Genomic DNA, 25,216 nt, shown 5'->3' with positions numbered 1-25,216 from the left:
GGCTAGAGCTATGGCAAAAAGTTCCAAATAGTTTATGTGGTGCTCATGCCCCTTGTCTCCCCTGTTCCCCCACCTCCGCTCATGCCCCGTGTCTCCCCTGTTCCCCCCCACCCACTGCTCATGCTTCGTGTCTCTCTCCCGTTCCCCCCACCCCCCGCTCATGGCCCATGTCTCTCTCCCGTTCCCCCCACCCCCTGCTCATGGCCTGTGTCTCTCCGCCGTTCCCCCCCACCCCCGCTCATGCCCCGTGTCTCCTCTGTTCCCCCCTCACCCCCCGCGTCTCCCTCGTGTTTCCATGTGCATTGGACTATTTTCCATGTGCAGAGTGAGCCCCTAATGTGGCCCACTCATCATCATAACCGACTGAGCGGTCAGACGGAAGACGGCTCCGTACATCATATTGTCCACCTTAGTCCAGCAAACCAGGTCCTCTTTTAAAGAGCTCGGGACGCAAATTAAATCTGATAGATTTACAGTTTCTTGGTCCTAACTGAATTCATGAGGCTCTCATTCTGAGCCTGACAAAGGGTGCAGTGAGAACGCACTTTGCCAGCAGGCCTAGCAAATGTTGGTACCACCACACAGTGGTGAAAATCCTGGAGAGAAAATGATCGATTGCTGTTACAATAGCCCTGAATCTCTCCTGTGTAGGGAACATCCTCTATGTGAGGATGTGCCATTGTATGCCCAGAAAGGCCAGGTCCTGAGTTGGCATTAGTTCTGATTTCTTCAGATTTACCGAGAACCCAAGCTCAAATAGAATTTGCATTATTCCCTGACAGGACCATTTTGTCCCCTCCGGAGAGCTGGACCTGATTAGCCAGTCATCTAAGTAGGGATATATGTGATGAGCCTCCTAACTGAGAAGGGATGCGACTGCATTCTGAATCTTTGCAAAAACATGAGAAGCCGAGTTTAGGCCAAAAGGGAGAACCATGTACTGAAAACGATGATGGCCCATCACCTTGAATCTTAGCAACTGTCTGTGTGGATGCCATATTGGGAACATGGAGCTAGGCGTCCTACAGGTGCATGGAGTACAAAAAATCTCCCTTGTAGAGTGCTTCAGCGATATATGCGCCGGCATTGTCATCTTGAACTTTCCAGGGGAAGGGAAAGATTGAGTTAAGAAAGGTCTAGAATCACTTGCATGCCCGTCTGCTTCTTCTTGAGGATCGCAAAGATCTGTGAGTAAAATTCTTGACCCCTGTCTGTGTGAAGAACCATCTCTGCAGCTTGGTTCTGGATGAGGTGATGTATTTCCTGTAGGAGGGCTGGAGAGCCAATTTGCAGAAGGGGAGGGGAAGGATGAAAGAATGTGAGGGACTGGGAGTTGGAAACCCTCGAAAGCTACCAATAGTAGCCATGGGGCCTGGAAAAGGTGATGCCATTCCATAACACGCTGAGCTAGTCTGCTCCCCCATAGGGGTATCATGGACCCAGATGCACCTCTCATCGCTTCTTTTTTTCTGAGGCTTGGGAGTAGGAGGGGGATGAGAAAGATTCCTTTGTTGTTTTCTGTGATGTGAGCTAGGAGACGTGTATGGCTCTCCTGTCCTGGAAACAGGGGTGCTGGTGTGACCTGTTCTGCCCTAACAAAAAACCTTTAGTCGCTGGTTTGGTCAAAATTACTAGCAACTTAGCTGTTGGAGAACAGTTTTTTTCTTGGTAAGTTCCTTGTCAGTGGAGGAATAAAAAAGCTTGATACCCTCGAAAGGTAAATCCAGAATTCGGTCTTGTACATCTGCAGTACATTTGGTGGCATTCTTGCAAGCCGAGCGTCTCATATCTGTGGCTATGGCCATAACCCTACTTGCCTTATCAATGTGAGATATTGAAGCCTCTAATATGTCTTGGGCGACCAACCTTTCCTCCGCCAGACCTGCTTGGTATGCCGCTTGACATTCGACAGGTAAGTCTGGGAGGACATCTTCTCCTCCTTCATAATCATTGATTGGCAGCCGCCAAGAACGCATCAGCATTAGCCTGCCTTAAATGTAGCCCATTGTTACGCTCACCTGGTTCCCACAGGGGCGTCGATCAGACCCGGACAGCTGCGGTATCCACCAACGTGATGCGTAGTGAAGAGATGACAGTCTGGACTGGCCTGCCTAATCTTGTCTGCTGGACTCGTAGAAGTATTCTCCTGCAAGTGGAGAAAGCGATTTAGCCACCCGTGGACTTTAGTGATGGCACCCCAACAGTTCTCGTTCTCCCCACTAATCACTTCCGATATTCCCTTTTGGTAACCTCACCTTATGTTTTTAAATGATAAGCTCTCCATCCTGCATGGCATGCAGGGGCGCGTAGATACTAGTTACTTCACTGGGTTGAAGGTACTGGAGGAGTTCCGGAGGAATATTGACTCCAGTGTCTATAAAGTCCAAAGAGTTCAATATGTCCGATGTTCACTCTTGTTCCATTCCCTCGTTAGGTTGCAGCTGGGTCCAAAAGAATATTGCCTGGAGGCAGCTGATGGCATTCAGGTAAGAGTCTGTATTACCAAGCACTGTCCGGTAAAAGTTGCATGAGTTTAACTCGCTGTTTTCTCTCCCTTTATAGGTGCGGCATAGGAAGATGTGGCGAATTAAAGAATAATACCTCCGGTGGTAAAGCAGAGATATTGTCCTTGTTGGTTTTCTCAGCTCACCTTGTTATTCCTTTTGTTTTCCCCCCAGGTGATGGGTTTCAACAAAGAAAATGATGGAGGACTGGTGAGTATAACGCGGCGCTGCTGCTGGCGAAGCGACACGTGCTGAAATAATGTCCTTTCCAGGCTCTGAGATGTGCTGGGTCCGGAATCAGGTAAGGAATCAAATAATGTCTGTGATCTAACCTCTTCTCCTTTCTTTGCCTTTTGTCTAGGAGCTCAGGATTCGAGGCGGGCGTGGCAGAAGACTGGATACTGACTTGCAGACACGGTGAGCTGCACGCTGCTGGATGCAGAATAACGCAAAGCATGGGCTGCTGTTCGGACATGGTTTAAATAGCCTGCAAAGTAGTCCCAGGTAAGAAGTTCCCCAGAACCACACCCAAGTGAAAAATAGTCCCTGTATTAAAATAGTCCCATCCAGGCCTCACGTTGGCTTGGACTCATTTGCAGCATGGTCTGCATAAGGTAAGTAAAGTCTATGAGCCTGGCTCCTATGGTGCCAGGACTGATTTCTATGATGAGCCTGGCGCCTAAGGCACCAGGACTGAATCTAAACAGCCCCTAGCCGGGGCTGTTGGGGGTTTTAATGAGTATCTGGATGCCTGCTCCCGGGGCTGATGGACTCGATCCGGATGTCCGGGGGTTGACATCATGACACCCATAATTGGTATAGATCTTTTTTCCAAAGGATTCTAATAACTTGTCCTCCCTGGAAAGACACACAGCTGCTGATGATACCAAAGATTATGTTTCTGCAGAAGGCTTGGAATATAAAGATGCTGCTGCAACCACTGAGAACTGTGGTTGTGGGTGTAATGACAAAAGGATTGGCTCCCCTTCCATTCCATTCCATTTGTCGAAGCCTGGCATCCAGCCGCTTGTTGATGGGGCGCTGGGGGGTAGAATGTGGTATGAGCCATAATTTATTTTTTTCCAACCTCTAAAACATCGTTTTGGAAAGGGGTACCCCACCTTCCAGTTGTGTTTGTTCAGCTACTGGAACCCCCAATCCTTTTATGCAATCATCGTACACACAAGCTGAATATTACATATCTTCATCATCTTCAGACTCTTGGGAAGGTGGGGTTTTGTCACCCTGGATAGTAGAGTCTTTATCCAGAGGGACTTGACTTGTAACAGGTATTTCAGTAGGGTCTGTGTGTGCTGAGCTGGCAGCGTCTGAGGCTGAAAAGTGCGTAGAGCACCCTGCCCTGGCTGAAGAATTATTACTATTGGAGGCAATGGAGGAGGTGGTGCAGGCATTGGTTGCAGTGCCTGAGGAGGCTGAACCTGAGGAACCACTTCCTTAATTAGAGATTCTAGCATCACAGTCATTTGTTGAGACTTCATGAGCTGTATAAAGCAATCAAAAAACCACTCTTCACGTGCTTTCTGTGCTTAGGGGCTAGAGCCAAGCACTGCCAGTACAATATTCCAAGTAGCTGTTGGCGGTCTACTTCTCATATGTCCATACTGCGTCCGATTACCCCTCGATCCCCGAGGACCTCCGTCGGGGAGTAGGGTAAGAAGTATTGCACTGTTTTTGCAACTGCCTGAATGTAGAGTGTGCAGGTCCTTCTGAAAACCTACGTGGTTGTGTGGCTCACTTCGAAGGGGAAGAGGCTGAAGCTGCTACAGAAGACTCATCTGACGAGAGCTGGTCCCTATTGAACGGCTAGCCGCCATTGATGGTGGCAGATGTAAGTGGACTATATGGAGGCTGTATGCTCGGTGCAGAGCCCTGAGTTTTAGGCCTTTGTAGGCCCTCAAGAGTTGACTCAGTGTCGAGACCGACCTCAGAGTTACTCCCTGGTAGGCTTTATGCCCTCAGGCTTTCATCCGGTAGTCGAGTCACGTTTAGGCGCTCCCTCATGTTTAGGCCCGGTACCAGAGCTTTTACACCCCTCGGATCGATGTCCGGCAATAGGACCAGCTGGTCCCTCGACCCAACTAAGGACCCCCCAGTGAATGCACCAGTAGCCTGAGAGGCCTACTTTCGAGTGTCGGTATGAGTACCTCTTGGGCCCCTCTTTAGTGGAAGAAGTCTGCTGAGGTAATGAAGAAAGAGAACTTACCTGTATGGAGTTCTTTGTTTTGCGATATGCGAGATGACCGAGAGAACATTTCACTCCACCCGGATATCAGATTTATCAACAATCTGGCAGTGAGAGTGTGTCACACTGTGCAAGAATCCCGCCGGCGGTCATGCCCCATACACTCTAAACAGAGCAAATGCATGTCTGAAGCCGGAAAGGTTCCCTTGCAGGAGGCGCACCGAACTAAACCACTTTCGACAAGCATACACTGGAAAATGAGGAAACGAGGCTCCAGGGCCAGTGAAAAATGAAAACATTGGGAAATAAGTGCTAAGCAGTAAAATGCACACTCTAGCAAAGGGTTGGTCCGTTGCCATTCATGCAGAAAAGAGGACGTAGGTGAGGCACCGGTGGGCGAGACTAGCCGAGCGTGGGCACGCCGGCACCCATGCATGTGCTAAATTTAAAGGGGAAAGCACTTTTGCAGCACAAAATGGTTCCCGTCCCTATGTAGGGACGCCAGTGCAGTATGGAGGAAAGGGGGCGGGATGTAGGAGTAAAATATATCACAATCAAAATCAAATATGCAAAAAGTAGCCAATCGGTACGAGAGGACTGAGATTTGAAAGCCAGTGCGGAAGAGCCTGCTTTAGGGAAAAGCCATGCTACAACACATATTCCAATATACTTTTTCTTGGCAAGACTACATGCTTTGTATTGCTACCCAGGGAATGGATATCATTTGAATCCAGGTGAAGGGGAACAGGACAATTGCTATGACAATTGCTCTTCAGTCTACTGCTCTAAACTCAGCCTCCCACCAACCCTATAATTAATTCTTCCACCACTACCACCCACCTATGTACCTGTAAATCATTTATCCCACCCATTGATCTATCAACAATCAAACCCACCCAACCATCTAATACCCATCAACGGAAGCCGTCTGTCTACCCAGCTTCTATCCATCAATCCATAACTGCTTAGTGTCTACATTCTCAGAGAAGACAGCACTCACCGTTCAAACGTGTACTCGCTCTCTGCCCGGAAGAAATAGACATGAGACTTGAACTGCAGCTTGAACACATAATCCTTAAGAATGCTGTCAGACTCTGTTGGGGTGATGACGGTGTAACCCAACAGTGGGAGGCTGGCCAAGGGGTAATCATTCTGAAAAGAATTATGGTGATAAATGACTCAATACATAATGTTGTAGTTCAATGAGAACAGAACATACATAGTTAACCCCACAGATGTATATTATGAAAAGGCTTATGGTTTTTAAAGTAACCTAAGAGATAATGCTGTTTAACGAGGACTGCAATACGTATTGGAAAATGTGATCCAAGTCCTTCACCTTTCACATATCTACAAATAGATACATTCAGTTAGAGCGACTGATGCAGAAAAGACAATTGAAACAAAACATTGGCCTTCATTCTGGTGTGAACTGTTGTCATGGAACCAATGCTTTAATACAAGAAAGCTATAAACTGATTGTTGTCTGAAAGCAACATTTCTATTCAAAGAGTGCTCCAAGGTTTAATTTGCAATAATTTAAGTGAGGTTCATTTCAATCCATGCTCCTAAAACAAAAGTGAGTGATCATGGAATATCATGTAGCGCCAAAGATAGTGCATTGCACAGAAAGAGGAAATTGGCTTTGAAAAAAGATTGGCAATTAAACAACCTTTCATAAAACTACAAATTAGCTACCAATCTAGTAGCATACGTTTTTCGAGAGAGAGTACCCGCTAGAGTCCAGAACGTTTATTATATTAGACCAAAAAAGAAAAAGAAAAACACTTTCATGCAAATATTTGTGTAGTCTGCATGCAGTTTTAGGCGTTCCCCTTTATCACAGTATCACCTCTATGTAGCAGGTGTTTTCCTCATCATACTATGTGATGGTCTGATTGACTGTCAGCAATAGTGGCATGGATGTTGTGTCAGCAGAAAGGCCTCGTCTGGAGACTTACCTTTACATTGCGAATTTTGTTTCTCAGTCCTAAAGGCTTCAGCTATGCCGTGCAAGCTCGACCGAGCAAACAGGGCCTCACTCTCCGCCTTATGGATGAAAGAGAAGAGTTTCGCCAACCGTTCCCAGAGGGCCTTCAGGGGCATGGACTGGCACAAACCACAATCTTGGGTATTGTGCTGCCCAAGCAATATAGACCAAATCGGTACGGATCTGAGACCGACATCTGCCCGCCGCACTTCGTGCAAGGTTTGAAGCCCTAGGCCTTCAATGGAGTAGGCATGGCGTAGGAGCAAAAATTCGAAGAGCATGTTCCAATTAGCAAACAGAGAGCGTGGAAAAAAGGAACTCGGGTGATGAGGTGTGGTACCTTGAAATATAATGGCTCTGAGGTCATGTCCAGCGTGGGGCGCGTAGAGGCATCGGGCGGAGCCAACGCTGAGCTCCCTGGTAGCAAAAATGTTTTCTAAGAACAGCTGCGCTGGGGATAGCATTTAGATGATGAATCCGTGGGAAGAATGAATCCATTAGAATCCTGAATTCACCTGTTTACGTGGCCTCTATGGACTTCAATTCTGCCTTTGACCACATGGACAGGCAAATATTGTGGATTACTTTGTCGTCAATTGTGTTGATTTTAATTGGCAATGGTGAGGGAACTTTAACTGGTTAAAAAGGTTCGGGTACAATATGGAGTTATAGGTGAGCAAATTACGAAGATTTAATTAGGGTGTACAACAAGCTTGCATGCTGGTTCCTCTCTTATTGCATTTCTATATTAAATCTGTGGCTCCCTGTCTGGTGAATTATACTACTGATGCACCCCAGATCAGTGGGAGAAGAATACCGCTATAGTTTTGTGGTAATTGTGCAGTTCTGCTCACTAGGACCTAATGGGGTGTCCAGATATCGTTGAATAGGTACTTCATATGTGGACAGAAGTGGCCTTAGGGTTACTCCACGGTAATTTGGTGGTATGTGCATCTCAACCACATAGAAATAGTTCCTACCAAATCTGTCTGGAGGCCACCGGATGGAATCATGCTACAACTACGTGTATCTCGACATAAGATGTAATGCTGACATGGAAATCTCAGATTGAGACCTGAGAGGTCAAGATGGCAAAGGCAACTGATGAATATTTGGGTTTGCTAGCGCGCTGAATAACTTTTCAGTGAGACATCTGTTACAAATATATAAGAGGAAGACTTTGGTTACTAGTATGTATGGTAGTGAGATTTGGGGCTATGAAAAAACTGAACATTATTTTCTCTACAGAGTGTTGGGTGCTCGCCACCAACACATCTTTGCTCATGACCAATCTGGAATTGGGATTAAAATACTTAACAGATTAGTTGATTTGCAGACGCATACTGTTGTAGTATATGATGTGAACATCGTTTTGAATTTGTTGGAGTTCTCCAATGAAAGTAGAATCCCCTGGCTCTCCCAAGTGAGTCATTATCTGACTAAGATTGAAATGAGACATTGTTATAGCTGCTCTGAAGCATAAAGGCAGCTACAATCTGCTAGCCCCTCAAATCAGAGGGAGGATGAAATGAGTACAAGATCCCTGGTCAGGGTCTATCTCCCCGCTGCCCCCAAGCACAGGCTTTGCAAATGATCTTGTAGATGTTACAAATGACTATATAGAGTCTGTTTAACATGTGCTAAATTTAATGTCTTATAGAGGGAAGCTGCAATAAAATGGTCTACAGCTCAGGTAGGAGGCAAAACGGCTCTCTGTAGATGCAGTGCAAGGCAGCACCTATTTAATTTCATATTGTATTGCTCCTTGAACTCTGATAGTGGGACAACTGGTTGACTATACCTTAAGGGAGAGTAGCGTATGTCACTGTAGGCCCAACCTTTGTTCTACTCTCAGTATTGAATGTGCAAACTGTGTCTGCTTAGGGCGATTTTCTACTCAGGGCCTGGTACAGGAAGTTCAAAATTATTATTGGTATAGAGGTGGCAGCTATTTAGCTGGGTTGGGTGTGACAGTAAAATGCTCTCTTATTCGGTATATAACATTTTAGATCGTTAAGATATTTACATATGATTCTAGTATTTGGTTTCTTCAAATAATTTCATGTACTTTACATATATTTTTATTAATCAACTTGGGTTGTTTGCGTTTTTCCTCCTAGACCGCCCTTTCCTTATTTTCCTTATTGTTGCACATTAAGCATTACGTATTTATTGTACATTTGTGTATTTTACAAATATAGGCTGCTGCTCGATAGTCTGCTATTTGAGTTATATATTTATAGGATATGTGACTTTTTTGGTTAGTGAAAGTTAGATGAAAAATTAGACTAACTGCTTGTTGTGTAGTTGGCCTAAGAGTGATTTGGGTGTACTCCCTTTTGATATTTTCTTGCCTTGTTTGTCTGGCTACAGATTGTAGTTATTTTAGTAATTAAGTTGTATATACTATTTATTATTGTACTCATTGTCTGTATCTACATTTGTAATTTAATGAATGTACAATCTGAATAAAGTGATGTGAGGTTTACAAACATAACTAAGGGTTCTCCTGTGCCAGGGACTTAACTTGATATATTTTCCTACATCCTGCCTTACATATACATATATGCCTTCTAGAGAAACAGCCCACTTTTTGAGGACGTGTATATACAGCAGGTGATACTGAAAGTGTAAATTATAACAAAGGAATAATCAGACAGTATTGTAAGACCATTTATTTTCAATAGAGTGTAGAAGATCGGGAACCAGTTACGAGTATCAAGTTATAGGTAGAAGCACAGTCTCTGGCAGAACAGTATACATTCTCGCACTGGAAAATAAATAGAATATTAACTAATAAAATGTATACAATAGATTTCTTAGCTTCTATTACTTCAAAAGTCAGTTTTCATTGTAGCGGTATTAGAATCTTGGTCCTTTGCGGTTTCTACAATTTTACTGAAATAATATCACTTTTTTGCCCCCAGAATACTCTACCTGGTGGGTTTTGTAGAAGAAAAGACAGAAGTTGGTGAAGACCACCCACAGTTTCTGCCAACCATTACTGTTCTTGAACTTCCGCAGCAGGTATCCGGAAAGCTGGTTCTGCCACAGAGGAGGAGGGGAGAAAAAGAGAGTCAGTATTCCAGCATACAACCTTCTCTATGCCCGTTTCATTTTTCTATACTTTTAAAAGGAAGCCCCTACATTTATATTGATTGTTTCAGCTACTAATTTGACTCAACATTGAGAATAGGACCTTTCGTGTAGGAAAACATGAACCAGGAGGATTGAGGGCTTATCCAAGTCAAGACATGCATACATACATAACAAAAACCTGGATAAGACTGAGTCATGGGGACACACATATATGGCCTAGGTTCACAGAGAACCACAGGAAGCACTGGGTTTCCCAGAGATTACCAGTATCAAGCTTAAAAGTAAAAATCAACATGGAATATGGGTTTTGGTTTGATGCTGATGTACTGTCTTCAAGTCGAGCTCAATTGATCATGCTTTAAAAAAACTCAGTTGGGTGGATTGTTGAAAAGCTGTGGATCCCGACTTGATAAAAAATGAACTGGAGATCAGATTAGAGATCAATATTGTTTTGATGGAAATGGCTCATGGATTAGGGTGCTATGCGCATCTAACTAATAGAGCAGGCAGAGGGTAGATAGTGTTGTAGTAAGTAGTGGGTCATGGTTTGATGGAAACAGTGACATGGAATTCATGTCGGGTAGGTTTCTGGTTTAATTAAGAGTTAGAACAGAACTATAGACAAGCCGGATACCTTTCTTTGTTTGAACAATATAGGTCAGAGGAAACACACATCTCAGATTGATGAGGACAGGATAGAATAATAGACTATAATGTCATGAAAATGGAGGCATGTGAGATATATATATATACATATATATATATATATATATATATATTACATGGCCTGCGGTATTGGCCATGTAGTTATGATTAAGTTGCTAAACCCATAGGAAGAGCACTTTTTAGGCTCCCCCTGGACGAATCCTCACCAAACCTTGCAAAACAAGTTTATGGCCCACTGTTAGGCAGAAACCTGTGCAGTTCCCTTAGGGACCACTGCAAAAGATTTAGGACTACAGGTGGTTGGCAGTAAGCCCAATTGGTAGCAGTCCTTACCACCCAGATTTACCTGGTAGCTGTGGTTGAGCAGTCAGACATCTCTCAAGATGAGTTAGGCAGTATATAGAGTATACACAATAGGTACAGAGATACAGTAGCACAAGCAAACACTGACCATAGCTTTGGTGTAAAAGTATATAATTATTTATTTAAAGACACACTTGTAAATTACACTAGCACAAAGAGGTAAGTAAATTCAGCACACAGTCACTGTTATATATATACAACCCTAATTACTTATTAGACAAGTCTTAATGAGAAACACCACTTATTTTCAGACAGAGGTGAGCGCTTAACATAAGATGGCACGCTAATAAGTTATTAAAAAGGGAGGGAAAAAGGCAGAGTTATGGAAGCACACCAATTTCAATACTTTTCAAAGAACCACCGTAAGGCAGGATAGGCAGAGTTCTACTGGAGAGCAAGGAAGTCAATTGCAAGTCCCACTCTTGGAGAGAGCAAGCAGAAGGGGTCCAGGTTCACACAGTGGGGGTATGCCCAAAGAGTCTTGTAGATAGTTTGCACACAAAGAATGAAATTAAAGTCAGGAAAAGTTAGCTAGGTTGTCCCAGGCCAGCCCAGGTTAGAAAGTCGAGGCTTTACTGTCACCCCGAACGATCTGTCGCAAGGGAAGCCAGGCGGGACACAGTACCTTAAGTGGGAAGGAAGCTCCAGCGGGGGCAGTTGTTCCTGGTAGCGGGTGCAAGTCGGTGTTTCATCCAGAGGAAGAGGAGGTCTCGACGTGGAGTAAAGATGAAGGTCGTTGCACTGCCGGGGAAGAAACCAGCCATGGAGTTCTTCGGTTAAAAGGTACTACCCTTCTATTCGCGGTAGTGGTAAACCGTGGTATTCCGGTTGCCGGGGTGCTTGGCACGGGCAAGGCGGCCACGAGATGCTCCAGGAAGGCGAAAAGAAGGCAAAACTGGTTATCCCCACCAGTCAAAGGAAGAAGACTCTCCGGACTGGAGATCTCCTCTGTCGTCTGGAAAAGTGGTGAGACGGTTCAGCAGGGCTCCACCGGTGGTGTCGTCGTTGCAGGTCGGCTCAGCTTCTCCCTCCTCAGATTCTTAGGTCCTGTGGCGACTTCTGAAGTTCCAGTCCCCAAAGCCCTGCTTTTATGCAGAAAACCCCCATTCATTCAGCCTAGCTGTCACGCAAACATTCTAAGTGGTGAGCCGGGCGGCTCACCACTTGGGCCAATCACACAAGAGTGCGACTTGAGTTGCCGAGGCAACTCATTTCAGGGTGCCTAAACCCCCTCCCACACCCCCTGTGGTACCCAGACAGAGTGGCAACACGTTTGGAGGCTTCTGTGGAGAAGCCCGCCAAAAAGTGGAACAAAGGGCTCAACTTGGGTTGGAGTCACAGAAGAGAACACAAACGCCATTTTAGAATCGAGTTCTGGCTAAAAATACCAACCGGCGAATTAATATTAAATAAATAAACCGGCGGTGTATTCGAGGCTATAGGAATTAAATAATTAAAGTTGGTAGCCTCGAACAATGGGAAAATCCCATAGAGATATATTCGCGATCGAATATAAAAAGTAGTATCCACTGCCACCAGCCAAAACTCGATAAGGGGGGACGGAGACGTGCCTCCTCGAACAACAGACCCCGGGGCAATCGAATTGCCCCGACCAGTACGTCCACAATATGATGGATTGTAGTGGTTTCTGTTCATAATTTGGGACTAGTAAAGCCAATCGTGACTTTACAGGCCCTGGGAGACAGTAGTCAGTCCCAGGGTATGGAGTCTATGTTTGGGGGTCGCTACGACACCCCTGGGTTACGGCACAGAGGGTTCCCATATACCAAAAACACATGAAGCCCTATGGGGTAAAGGACCCCATAGCCCATAAAACACATACAAAGTCAAAGGAACACCTCAAATCATGTCCAAGAGTGGGAGGAAAAATAATAAACCCCAAAAATCCAGCAAAGTTGCTGGGGGACTCACTAGGGTTGGGAAATTAGCCTTTACCAAGAATTCTCCCTAACACCCACTCTGAATTATTATGCAAAGTTTGGTCAAGGCGGGGCAAAGTTATAGGGGGGGTCCCAAAATGTCTTTTTTTCCCATAGACACAATGGGAAAAAACTTTGCTCGCGCCTACAGCCCAAACCGATGGACGAATGTTCACCAAATTTGCGGCGGCAACAGCGGCGGCAGCTTTATCCCGAAAACGTACTTTTGTTAATTTGGTGTAAATCCGTCCAGTCGTTTTTTATTCAAACAAACAAAACATAAGGCAAAACAATTTGTGATATCTATGTCTGGTCTGCTGACTCACTTCCCTGTTCGGTCCGCGGACTGGGCCCTGATTGGCCCAGAAAATGTGCTCTTTTTTGCGTGGTCCGCGGACATCGGGATGCAGAAGCTGATTGGGTGGTGAGAAAACAAGAAATGTATCGGGTTCCCACGAAACTCCCGCCATGTTGGATTTGCTGACTTTTTTGGGGTTCCCGGACAGCGCAGCGAAAACATTAAAAAAAAGCAACATTGCACTTGTCAAACTCAACAAACAATCTCTAGGGATGTGGGGGGGATGAGGATGGGATGGGATATGGCCATAAGAAGCCAAAAAACAGGTTTCTCACCCCCGACAATCAGCGAACACTCCAGATTTCCTAAGGCAGTCCTGTGGTGTCCGCGGACACTTCAGATGCCCTAGGATATCTGTGCCTATTTCTGCATTAGAGGGTTGGGGAAAAGCAGTTTTTGGATGGCTTATAACTTTAGCGCCACTCAATGAAACTCCATGTAATTTTGCAATTCTATTTTAGACCTAATCCTGAATGGTTTTGCAAGGTTTTGTGGGATTCTGTCAAGAGGTGGCAGAATTAGAGGGCGGGTCTCAAAATATTGTAAAGGCATATAAATGTGGTGTCATTTGACGAATCTGCACATTTGGCAAAACAATTTTGGATCTAGATATAAATGATTTTCTAAAGTTTGGTGGGATTTTCTCAAGAGGGGGTGAAATTAGAGGGGGGTCTCAACATTTTTAGATGGCTTATAACTTTGTCGCTATTTGACGAATGTGGACAAAAGTTTTGAGAAAGATTATAGACCCATCCTTCAATGTTTGTGTAAAGACTGAATGGATTTTGTCAAGTGGGGGCTAAGTTATATGACTATTGTATGTACATACATTTTGACACTTTTGAAAAAATAAAACATGGGCGAATTTCGAGCATTGGCAAGGACATTAAAGCATGGTTTCGCAAATGTGCCCGTGTTTTATTTTTTGACAAGTGCCATAATATAGGTACAAAAAATTGTCATATACATTTGGTAACGTAGGTATAGCCTGTGGCCGTGGGCAGTAGCCAGATTGTCTGGGTCATGGCATAAGGTCATGGCGCGGACAATCTGGCTACTGCCCATGACCACGAGGGACGTAAAATGGTGTTAAAGTGGCCATGTCCACCTGGGACCGGCTGTGTGGTAAAGTTATTCGAAAGTAGGATAGGTTTGAAAGGGAAAAAAAATGTGCTCGTGGTAATTTGGTCATAGGGTTCTGCAGGCTGCCATAGAAAGGGAAGAGGGGCTCTGTACGGAGTCCCGCCTTCTCTTTCCATGGTGGCCATCTTGGAAAAGGATTGTCCTTCCTACAGTGGGATGCCGAAAATCCTTCCTTCCTACTGTAGGAAGAGAAATCTATTTTTTAGCACCCCAGCTTCCCGCTTTGGGAACCAGGGTTGCTAATGGCCTTTGTCCCCCTTTGCAGGGGCTGCAATGGAAGATAATGGTCCAGAGTCCTCGTTATTGATTTATAACATGCTAAAGCCCGCAGACATCAGGGCGCACACAGACGCACTTCGCTTGCGCCGATAACTTGGGCTGCCGGGCTGTTATACCCTCTTACGGACGAAAAATTGTGTTAAAGTGGCCATGTCCACCTGGGACCGGCTATGTGGTAAAGTTATTCGAAAGTAGGATAGGTTTGAAAGGGAAAAAAATGTGCTCGTGGTAATATGGAGATAGGGTTCTGCATGCTGCCATATAAAGGGAAGAGGGGCTCTGCACGGAGCACCGCCTTCTCTTTCCATGGTGGCAATCTTGGAAAAGGATTGTCCTTCTTAGGCGTCCCGCTGTAGGAAGGAAATGTTTTTTTTAGCACCCCGGGTTGCCGCTTTGTGCATTTCACTTTGGTATCTTAAGCTTTTGGTACACTCCCAACAGTGGTAAAGAACTGCCACACCCATGATTCTCTCTGGGTGCTAGAGGTAGGTATGTCCTCTACCTCATCTTCTTGGTCCTCATCATTGTCTTTGGAAGTACTGCGCTTTATCTGTTGTGTAGGTCCTCCAGCTAGTGGTGGTGGCTCCTGGGGAGGAGGGAGGGCAATATCTGATGCCATTTTAGAGAGAAATAGCAGTTTTACTAATATTCTTCCAAGTATGTGCTTTGCACTAGATTTTTAATGGATAATGAGTAAGTATAGGTGTAGGAGCTGTGCAAGGGTACATTTTGAGCTTGAAAGTTCCTAGATCAGTCGAAAAATGCAGTTCCAAACAGGCTTCCAAGCATGGACCCGATTCCGAAGTGCGGACGCCTTCGCAGACACGTCATCATGCTGCGTGCGAGCGCATGGTCACGTGGCACTGTCCGGAAGGTCTGTGATGATATCAGACATTTGCGGACGTCGACAGATGCAAACACAGTGGAGAAAGTTGCAAAAAGTGTATAGAAGAGTTGAAAATGATGCTAGAAGGTGGGAAAGGCAGAGTTTTAAAGTGAAACATTGTAAATTGGATAGAAGTGGTGCTATATTGGGGTAAGTATGATATTAGTAAGTTGTAGGAAAATAGCATGCACTGATAAAATCCTATGAAATTCAATGAAAAAACGTTGCTATAGGGACATTATGGTTAAGTTGCACTAATAAAAACCTATGAAATTCAATGAAAGAACTTTGTTAAAGGGATGTTATGGTTACAAGTGAAACCGAAAAACCTTAGAAATTCGCGAGTTATGGTAAGCTAAGCAATCATAACTCGCGCCACCACTGTGCACTGCTAAGTCTAACACCCAGGACATCAAAGATGACATCACAAATGTCATTGATGACATCACTGATGACATCACATATCTGGGCCACTTGTTTTTGTTCACTGACATATCTAGGCCAGGTGGTTTTGTATCTAGACGTTTACCTTGTCATATGTTCTTAAAGTACGGTCCATATGGTTTAATCTCAGCTGATGGTGCACATACATGGGGAAATAAGCAGGCCTCAAACACACACTTCATTTGTATACATGAAGATAAACTTTAATGTTATTAACATTTTCTGATGATGTTGTTTCTTTCTTCCTTACTCTAGTTTCCCTGTATGTGCCTTTGATTTGTATGCATTGTGGTTCTTCATATGTATTGTTTGTACTAGCAAAAGTGTAGTAAGTCTTGAATTGTTAGCTAGTTATTACATGTTTAACATTACCTTTAAACTTGCATAAGGTATCATTCATTATTGTACTTTCCAAAATTACAAGATTATAAATATTGTACTTCTATGATGCATGCTGCAGCCACTGCCTATGTTTATGTATGATTAGGTTCCTGTATTAACAACACTCAAATACAATGTTGTTTAAATGAGTACATTCTTTAATCAATTAAGTAGTTCACGATAGGTCTCCCGATCACCCCTGACATCGTGTTACCAACATTATAAACACAACCCTGTGTAGGGACTTTTGATCAAAATTAATTCCACGTGTGATGTCATCAGTGATGTCATCAGACATGTGTGATGTCATCTTTGATGTCCTGGGTGATAGTCTTAGCAGTGCACGGTGGCGACGTAAGTTATGTATGGTTGCTTAGCTTTCCATAACTCACGAATTGCTGAGGTTTTTTGGTTTTACTTGTAACCATAACGTCCCTTTTAACAAAGTTTTTCCATTGAATATATATATATATATATATATATATATATATATATATATATATATATGTTTAACAGAGTTGCAGTCGCAACACTGTTGATATGGTTAAGCTGGTGTTTCCATGGGAAGAGGCAATATTTAGATGCTTATATATGATAGAAAGAGAGATTTTTCCTGGTTATCTTGCTTTAGTCATTCAAAGAATAGTTCTAACAGAGTGGTTATTGCGATGCAAGTTTTCGCTTTTATTTGTGCTAGTGCTGAGTTGCTTTTAACATTCAGTTGGTATGCATTTAGTACATTTAGGGGCAATTGTGTCCCTTGTTTGTCAGCCGACACATATTTCGACCCATGGGTCTTTATCAAGGCTATTGTATGCAGTCTCTAGCCCCCTGTGGGGTCCTGGTCCGTGGTAATTGATGGCTGTCCTGTCAAGACAGTGGCTCCTGTTGGGCCAACGGACCAGCTTCTCGGACCAGCCTACAGGGCCCAACAGGAGCCACTGTCTTGACAGGCCAACCATCAATTACCACGGACCAGGACCCCACAGGGGGCTAGAGACTGCATACAATAGCCTTGATAAAGACCCACGGGTCGAAATATGTGTCGGCTGACAAACAAGGGACACAATTGCCCCTAAATGTACTAAATGCATACCAACTGAATGTTAAAAACAACGCAGCACTAGCAATAATTAAAGCGAAAACTGCATCGCAATAACCACTGTGTTAGAACTATTCTTTGAACGACTGAAGCAAGATAACCAGGAGAAATCTCTCTTTCTACTCAACAATTGGGGTGCTGGCTAAACCCCGACAGCTCCTGTGATCTTGCAACAGATGAACCCTATTAATGTATGCTTAATATACAACAGGGCCTAGCAGAGGTTGTTTCCACACCTAGAGCCAACCACAATCATATCTGCTTATGTATGATGCCTTTTGACACATCTGCATGAGAATTTGCAAAAATCCTCAGTGCCCCACTGAATGGTTTTGGAGGGTTACTTGAAGTTCAATCCAAGGTGGTCAAAGTAAAAGCGGGGTCCCAAAAGCTGCCTTTCTCATTGAAACTTTGAAAGGAAATTCTACTCCCATCTAAGGAAAAAAGATCGCAGACAGGTCTGTAACAAACATTCGCGACGAGCAAGCGTATGGGCGAACTTGAGTGCTCTGCTTAGTTTGGTGAAAATTTGTACAGCTTTTTTTTTTAAAACACCACATCCTAGATATTTTGATTTATAACTATTTTGGCAGCTAAATCCACAGATATGTAAGTTTGAACTGAAGAGCATCAGCCTGACTGGCTAAAGGGAAAGTAATTCAATTTTTGTCCGTTTGTGGATCCACGGATATTCCTCAATTCCCACAGATCACCATGTCACAAAATAGAGCGTCCTGTTTGGCTGTTGTCATGAAAATATTCAAAAATCCACAATTTTTGATCTGAGGCAGGACTCACACATCGGGTGTGGTAAAACTCCCCCCAAATATATATATATATTTTTAAAGGGCACGTAGCAGCCCTCTGCAGTATGTGGACAACCTACCCCACTCCCCCCCCAACCCACACCCCATGTTGGATGAGGAGATGCTGCAGACTGTCAGAATCTGGCCTTTTTGGGCAAATAAATAAGTATTTTCTTTCATCAGGTCTGTGGATCCAGGCTGGATTCAAGGATCTGGAAACATTAAAGTGCAAATATCTTGTAGCCATGTGGATATGCTATCAATCAATATTTGTATATCTATAGATATATCATATAAAATACCAAAACCATAATTATGTTTCTGGGGCTTGTGAGCCTGTTTAGATTTACATGCTATGTGCATTCTGTCATATAGTGGTTAGTCTGGAATATTTATTACAAGTTGTTTACTTCAAAATGTCAACGAGGGTGCTCGTGTAACACTATTAATATCCTATGTGTGTAGGAACCCACAATGTTCCTCCACCCTTACATTGTTTTTTTCCGCTGGCTGATTGATGCAGAAGTAAACGAAGATCGAAAACAACAAATTGGCCTCTATCTTCACCAGAACTAAGGACCTATCTTCAATAGCGGTCTCAACTTGGCATTGATTGGTTTGAACAGCATCTTCTGACCCCCGCTTTCGAGCTTTAGAGAAAGATAATAAGAGAATACCTTAACACACCAAACTGTGTAGTTAGTTGCAATGGCAACCCGGTTAAGGGTGACCTAGATGGAGAAAACACAATTTCTGTCCAAAATTAAATGCTAAATTCCCCGGTGGACACCTATTACTTGTGTAACCATTGCCCTCCCAGGGAAAGAGGACTCCTCAGCATGCACAAATAATAAACAAAAAAGTCTCTAAAGCCAAAACACACACCACACACACCACACAGAACTCTTATAACATCATGCATGCAGGCAGTTAAGACAAACAACACATTCCCCCTAATGAGAAAAGCAAACACACTTAAAAGGGACTAACAAAAGAGTGAAATAGAACAGCAAAGGTAAACAGAATGCACCAACACACACAAGCCAACAGCCAAACCAATCAAACACCTCCACAGTAATCTACATTCCTCTCATATCCCTCCATAAATGTGCGGCGCGCTCAAACCAGTCTCACAAAGAGGGTAAATGGCTTCACTGTCAATAGGAAGCTTGCTTCAAGTCGAGCTCCACACACCCAGAACCATTTGTAATAATACACAAAGATAAAGTAGTCTTTAGAACACACCCAAGGTTTTCCTTAAAGTTAATTTAAAGGTTTTATGTCAATAATTGAGCACGTTTTTTCTGAAAAACCTGAATCACAGGTTGGCCAATTTTTGCACACATTTGATTTGTGCAGTACGGCCAAGTACTACATCTTACCAAATGCATAGGCAAAAAAAAGTCCAGTTTTTCCTTTCCTTTAGGACAAGAAGGCAGTTCAGTGACTAAGTAAAGTACTGCCAAATGGATTGTATGAAGTATACAAAAGTGTCCCACTCTTTCACAAAGGTCACCAACATCTGTTCAAAGAGCACACTCGCCATGAGCAATAAAAACAACACTTACATTGCTTGCTAATGTTCCTATTGGCATCATTTGCAAAGCTGCAGCATGGATCTCGGTGAGCACCTTTACAATACATTACTTGATAAATGCCCAGACAAGAGCAGATTCACAGGTGGGCCAAGCAGTACTTTGTAGTTTATTTTCTGCTATGCTAACAAAATGCCTACCTCCTCAAAGAAACACTGCCCATAAGGCTATACATAGCATGTGAATCCAAACTAATTCACAAGTCACAGAAGCCAAATGTTACTTAACCATTACTGTGCATCTATTTAGAGTCACATGTGCTAGCATAACCTCTCCATATTGGAGGATATAGGCATAACACAAAACACATTACACTTCTCCATTCACAATCTGCTCTCAGTACAACACACATATGAAAAACACACAATCTGCTGGTGAAGACGCCAAGGGGTATTCACATGCATGATAGGCATAGTGTGACAGGATGCCCCTGCTGATGCCTATTTTAAATTATGAAGTAAGGAACTTGTAATACATTATGTGGCAGAATATGCATTGCATGCGATTCAAAACAGATTCAAGGACCATAACGATCTTTCCATGGATTCTTCTCCTGCAGATTCCTCATCTGATATATATCTTCATCAAACTCTACTTTTTTGACAGGGGCATAGTGGACCTTAACTCGGCCGTCGATCGTCAATCTGTCTTGCTCGGTGCTCGATCTTCGGCTCCGGACGTGACATCAGGCGTCGTATAAATACCAGATCACTATGCCCCATGCTTCAGTTCTCCCCTTTTTTTCTCCGTACTTGAACGCTGCAGAGGAAAACAATGGGTGGGGGGAGCTAACAAGCCTATGAAAAACTTCCAAACAGGGAGACTCCACAGAATAGAGATGTAAAAAATGTTTGTTTTTTTTCTCCAAAAAAACAATTGCTTAGCGGGACAGAAGCAGTCACCTTAGAGCCATTACTAAATGTCTTCTCACTTGGACAGAAGTGCAGAGCCACATGAATTTTCTGAGCGGGGACGGATGGGAGGGGTGATGAGAAATCTGTGAGAGAAGAATTGATAGAAAGATCATTATGGTAAGTAATTTCTCTTTAAATGGATTGCTTTTCACCTGCACATTCCACATCAGTTAGACTCCTAAAGCAGTTAGGACAAAGAGGAGGGCAAAAAGTGCTGTACAAGCAGATTTAGCAGAACTGCTCTACCAAACCATGCATCGCCCCAGCGTGCAACATCAAGAGAATAATGCTTAGTAAATGTGTGCAAGGATGACAATGTGGCTGGACGACATATGTCCCTAACAGGCACTCCTCTGTGTAGGGCTGTAGAAGCCAAATCCCCTCTGGTTGAGTGTGCCCTGATGCCAGGAGGAAGTTCCCTGCCCGCTGACTGATAATATTTGGTTATGAACAGAATAATCCAATGAGATAGGGTATGCTTTGTCACAGTCAACCCCTTACGGGACAAAGAATGGGCCACGAATAACTGATTGGTCTTCTGAAACTCACATGTTCGAGCAAGATAGAATCTTAAGGCAAGATAGAATCTTCCTGGGATCAAGATGGTGGGACCACTCTTCCTCTTTAGTGGGAATTGGAGGAGGGTAAAAGACAGGTAGATCAATGGACTGAGAAAGTACTTTAGGGAGGAATCCATGCCTCACTTTAAGAGAAACTGTCTCCCGAAAAAACGCAGGAACAGAGGTGTGCAGCACAACGCCTGCAACTCACCAATCCTACTGGCTGAATTGATTGCAACTAAGAAGGCTGTTTTAAAGGACAGCAGCCTTAAGGGACATGAATGCATTGGCTCGAATGGAGCCTCCAAAATACCTGTCAAGACCAGATTAAGGTCCCAATCCGGGACAACAAAAGGGATTGGCAGAAACGTATTGAAAAGGCCTTTTAGGAATTGGGCCATGACCAGAATTGTGACGAAAGAACCTTGATCCGGGGACCTTTTGAACACAGACAAGGCTGCCAAATATCCCTTGACTGAGGTAACCTGAATGCCTGCTGAGGCCAGTGACAGAAAGAACTCCATCACTGTAGTGGTGGGGCAAGAGATGGGGTCAATTTCGTGTTCCCTGCATCATGCCTCAAATCTTATCCACCTGCATGCTTACAGAGATCTTGTAGATGGTCTGCAAGAGCTCAAGTATCTCCTAAGAGAGGTTGCAGTCATCATATCTCATCCTCTCAAGAGCCACGCATGTAGGTTGAGGGAATCCAGGTTTGGGTGAAACACCCAACCTTCCGACTGGGTTAGGAGATCTGGACACCGAGGCAACCGTTGAGGTTGACAGATGGACAGATCCAAGAGATCGGAATACCATGTTCTCCTTGCCCAGTCCAGGGCGATCCGGACACCGAGGCAACCGTTGAGGTGAACAGATGGACAGATGCAAGAGATCGGAATACCATGTTCTCCTTGCCCAGTCCAGGGCGATTAAGATCGAGGTTGCTCAGAATCTCTTCAACCTCCTGAGAACCCAAGGAATGACAGGAATTGGGGGGAATCATCGAGAAGAGGGAACGGCCAGTCCACCAGAAATGCATCCCCCAGTGAGCCCTTTGCTGGGAATTCCCTTGAGCAAAACTGTTTGCACTTCCTGGCGAACTGATCTAATATCGGGGTACCCCAGAGAGAGACCTCCTCTAGGGCTTCCTGTTACACTTCCCACTTGTCTGAGACTGTGCTCTGTCTGCATGGAACATCCGCCAAGGTGTTCTCTGTCCCCGCCAGATGAACTGTAGAGACCGAGAACCGGTTCTCCAGTAACCAGAACTATAGCTGCATCACTTCTGTGCAGAGGGGACAGGAGTGCACGCAACCTTGCTTGTTGAGGCAGTGCATGGCCACTTGGTTGTCCATTAGAATCAGGACCACAACTGATGGCCCACAACTCCAGGCTGTTGGTGCGACACCTGGCTTCCGTCGCTGACCAAATACCACTTTCCTGCAAGTCCTCGCAGTGAATGCCCCAACCCTTCAGAGACGCATCCGCGACCACTCAGGCCAGAGGCCAAGGAGGCCTGAAGGGTTCCCCCATCATAAGATTTTGGCAGTTGTCCCACCAGCCGAGGCTGCAGACCACTTGGTTGGCCCCTTTGAGAGGATCTGTGAGCGCTCCCAGGTACTGAGACCACTGGTCCCTTAGGAGCCACTGAAGGGATCTCATGTGCAGTCTGGCCTCGGGCACTAGAAAAATACAGGAGGCCATGAGACCTAAGAGGTGGTGGAAGGAAGCCGCTGGTAAGGTGGCCTGGTTCCGGAACAAATGTACCATCTGTGCTATGTTGTCAGCTCTCTCCTCGTGAGGGAAGGCTTTCCCTACCCGAGTGTCTAAGACTGCTCTGATGAACTGGAGCCTTTGGACTGGCGTCACATGGGACTTCAAGTTCAGGGAGAAACCCAGCCTGTGCAGTAGGCATGTGTCCTCTAAATGAGACAAAACTTGCCCCGTTGACTTCCCTGGATCTGCCAGACATCCAGGTATGGAAATCCATGGACCCAGGATCTCCTGAGGTGAGCCGCGACTACCGCCATGAGCTTGGTGAAGACCCTTGGAGCAGAGGTCAACCCAAAGGGAAGCACCTTGAACTGAAAGTGCTTGTCCCCTATGAGGAAACTTAGGAACTTCCTGTGCTTGTGATGTATTGGCACATGGAAATAAGCGTCCTGTAGGTCTATTGACACCAGCCAGTAATGAAGTTCGAGAGCGTGGAGAATTTCTCTTAACGGCACCATCCTGAATGTTTCTTTCCTCAGGAACTTGTTGAGAGCCCTGAGGTCCAGAATGGGACAGAGACCTCCTCCTTTCTCCGGCACCAGGAATACCAGCCCGATCCTCTCTGTTCGGGAGTTACCTCTTCCACAGCATCCTTCCACAACAGGGCTCTCCATTAATCGTGGAGCTTCTGTCCCAGTTGAATATGAGGCGTGGGTGTCTGTCCGGGGGTTTTCTTATAAAGGGCAGACAATAACCCCACTGAATTAACTGCAGGGCCCATGCATCAGGGTAATCTCCTGACACTGGGGCCAATGTCCTGCCAACCGGTAAGTCAACTGGTAACTCGTGGGAGGGGAAATCAAAGTAGCTTAGTGGGCCGCCCCTGCCGCTGTTTGCTGGCCTCTAGTGTCTACCACCCTTTCAATCAAGGCTCAAGGCCCTGAATGTTGCATGAGTATGCGTGCAGGACTGACCCTGCTGTAACTAAAGGTATGGAGAAGTATCCAGTCCACTGGCATCTTGTAATCACTAGATTGATCATTGTAATCATTAAATTGACTTGGTTGTCCAAGTAATCGACACCGGCGTTGTCGGAATAGAAAGGGTCAACGTCCCCTTGGTCGTCAAGCTGATCGATGACGAAGATGAAGATCGACCGCACGGAGTCGAAGAATCCTGACCTCGACAATGGCAAGAAGGAACCATCGCCGACAGTTGGCGTCAAGGGTTTCCCTGTGGATGCCGATGGGATGGTGTTTGGTGCCGATAAAATATTATTCGGTGCCCATGGCACGATTGTCAGCGCTGAGGAAGGATCTGATGACGCATGGACATGATCAGCCTTGTGATGGACAGCCAATGGCATTTTACGTGCCTTTGTTGGCATCGAGCCCGAAGGCATCGTCCGCGCCGATGGTGTTGATGGAATGGCTCGTGTGGGGTCGGGAGCACTGAGCGACGTGTCGCTCCCAAGCACCACAGAAAAATATTGTAGGGGTCGGTCATCGACATTTTGGACTGGCAGTCGGTCCATGTCTTAAATCCCAAAATCCAGTGAGTAGACATTGTGGTCAAGGTTTTGAAAAAAATAGACAACTTTTTGTCAAGAAACATTGAGTGAAGACTCAAAGCTGTGTTCCCGATGCAGCCTGCATGCGTGTGTAAAAAAGGAACTGAAGCATGGGGCATAGTGACACGGTATTTATACAACGCCTGTTGTCATGTCTGAAGCTGACGATCGAGCACCGAGCAAGACGGAGCGACGACCGACGGCCGAGTCGAGGTCGATTACACCCCCTGTTGAAAAGAGCTGGATGAGGCTAGCTATCAGATGAGAAATCTGTGGGAGAAAAGCAATCCATTGAAAAACACTTACTGGGTAAGTACCATTTGTCACATTTGCTAGATATGCAGATCCTGAAGAGAGTGTGTGTGTATAGTTATGGTTAAGTTGGCGTTTCCATAAGAAGAGGTATTTTTGAGATGCTTATTATTTTGACACTGTTTGACGGGTATGCACAATACATGGCAAAAGAGTATATAAGCCCCTCTGATTTGTATTGACGAGTTTCGTGAAAATCCATCTGAGGGACCAAAGTTATAGAGGCATCCCAAAAGTTGCATTTCCCATTGACACTCGAAAAAAATGCTGGACAGATTTGCGCCAAACCTTTGCGAGGAGCAGTTTTTTGGGGAGCCACAGTGTTTTTCTTAGTAGTATTGGCAGACCTTCCACAGACCCACACATCCTTAGCTATGGTTCCCATGGA

At 44.8% G+C, this 25,216-nt stretch overlaps 1 protein-coding gene across 3 annotated transcripts in view; it reads right to left on the bottom strand.

The window, feature by feature from the left end:
* Positions 1 to 25,216, bottom strand: part of FARP2 (FERM, ARH/RhoGEF and pleckstrin domain protein 2) — a 4,051,843-nt gene that overhangs the window by 64,289 nt on the left and 3,962,338 nt on the right. For 2 of the 3 annotated variants that reach the window (XM_069618112.1, XM_069618113.1), the window contains 2 exons: positions 9,635 to 9,742; positions 5,708 to 5,859 (listed from right to left, as the gene is read on the bottom strand). In XM_069618112.1, coding sequence (XP_069474213.1) covers positions 5,708 to 5,859; positions 9,635 to 9,742 — 260 coding nt within the window. Of the gene's footprint in view, positions 1 to 5,707; positions 5,860 to 9,634; positions 9,743 to 25,216 lie in introns of those variants that run through there. The other variant, XR_011276033.1, reaches the window with a different exon arrangement.

This window comes from Ambystoma mexicanum, chromosome 10, assembly GCF_040938575.1.
Source record: "Ambystoma mexicanum isolate Mex_15411 chromosome 10, UKY_AmexF1_1, whole genome shotgun sequence".
In the NCBI taxonomy this organism is placed as follows: domain Eukaryota; kingdom Metazoa; phylum Chordata; class Amphibia; order Caudata; family Ambystomatidae; genus Ambystoma; species Ambystoma mexicanum.
Note: the sequence above shows the minus strand (reverse complement) of the source record. Positions and strands in the feature narration are given on the sequence as shown.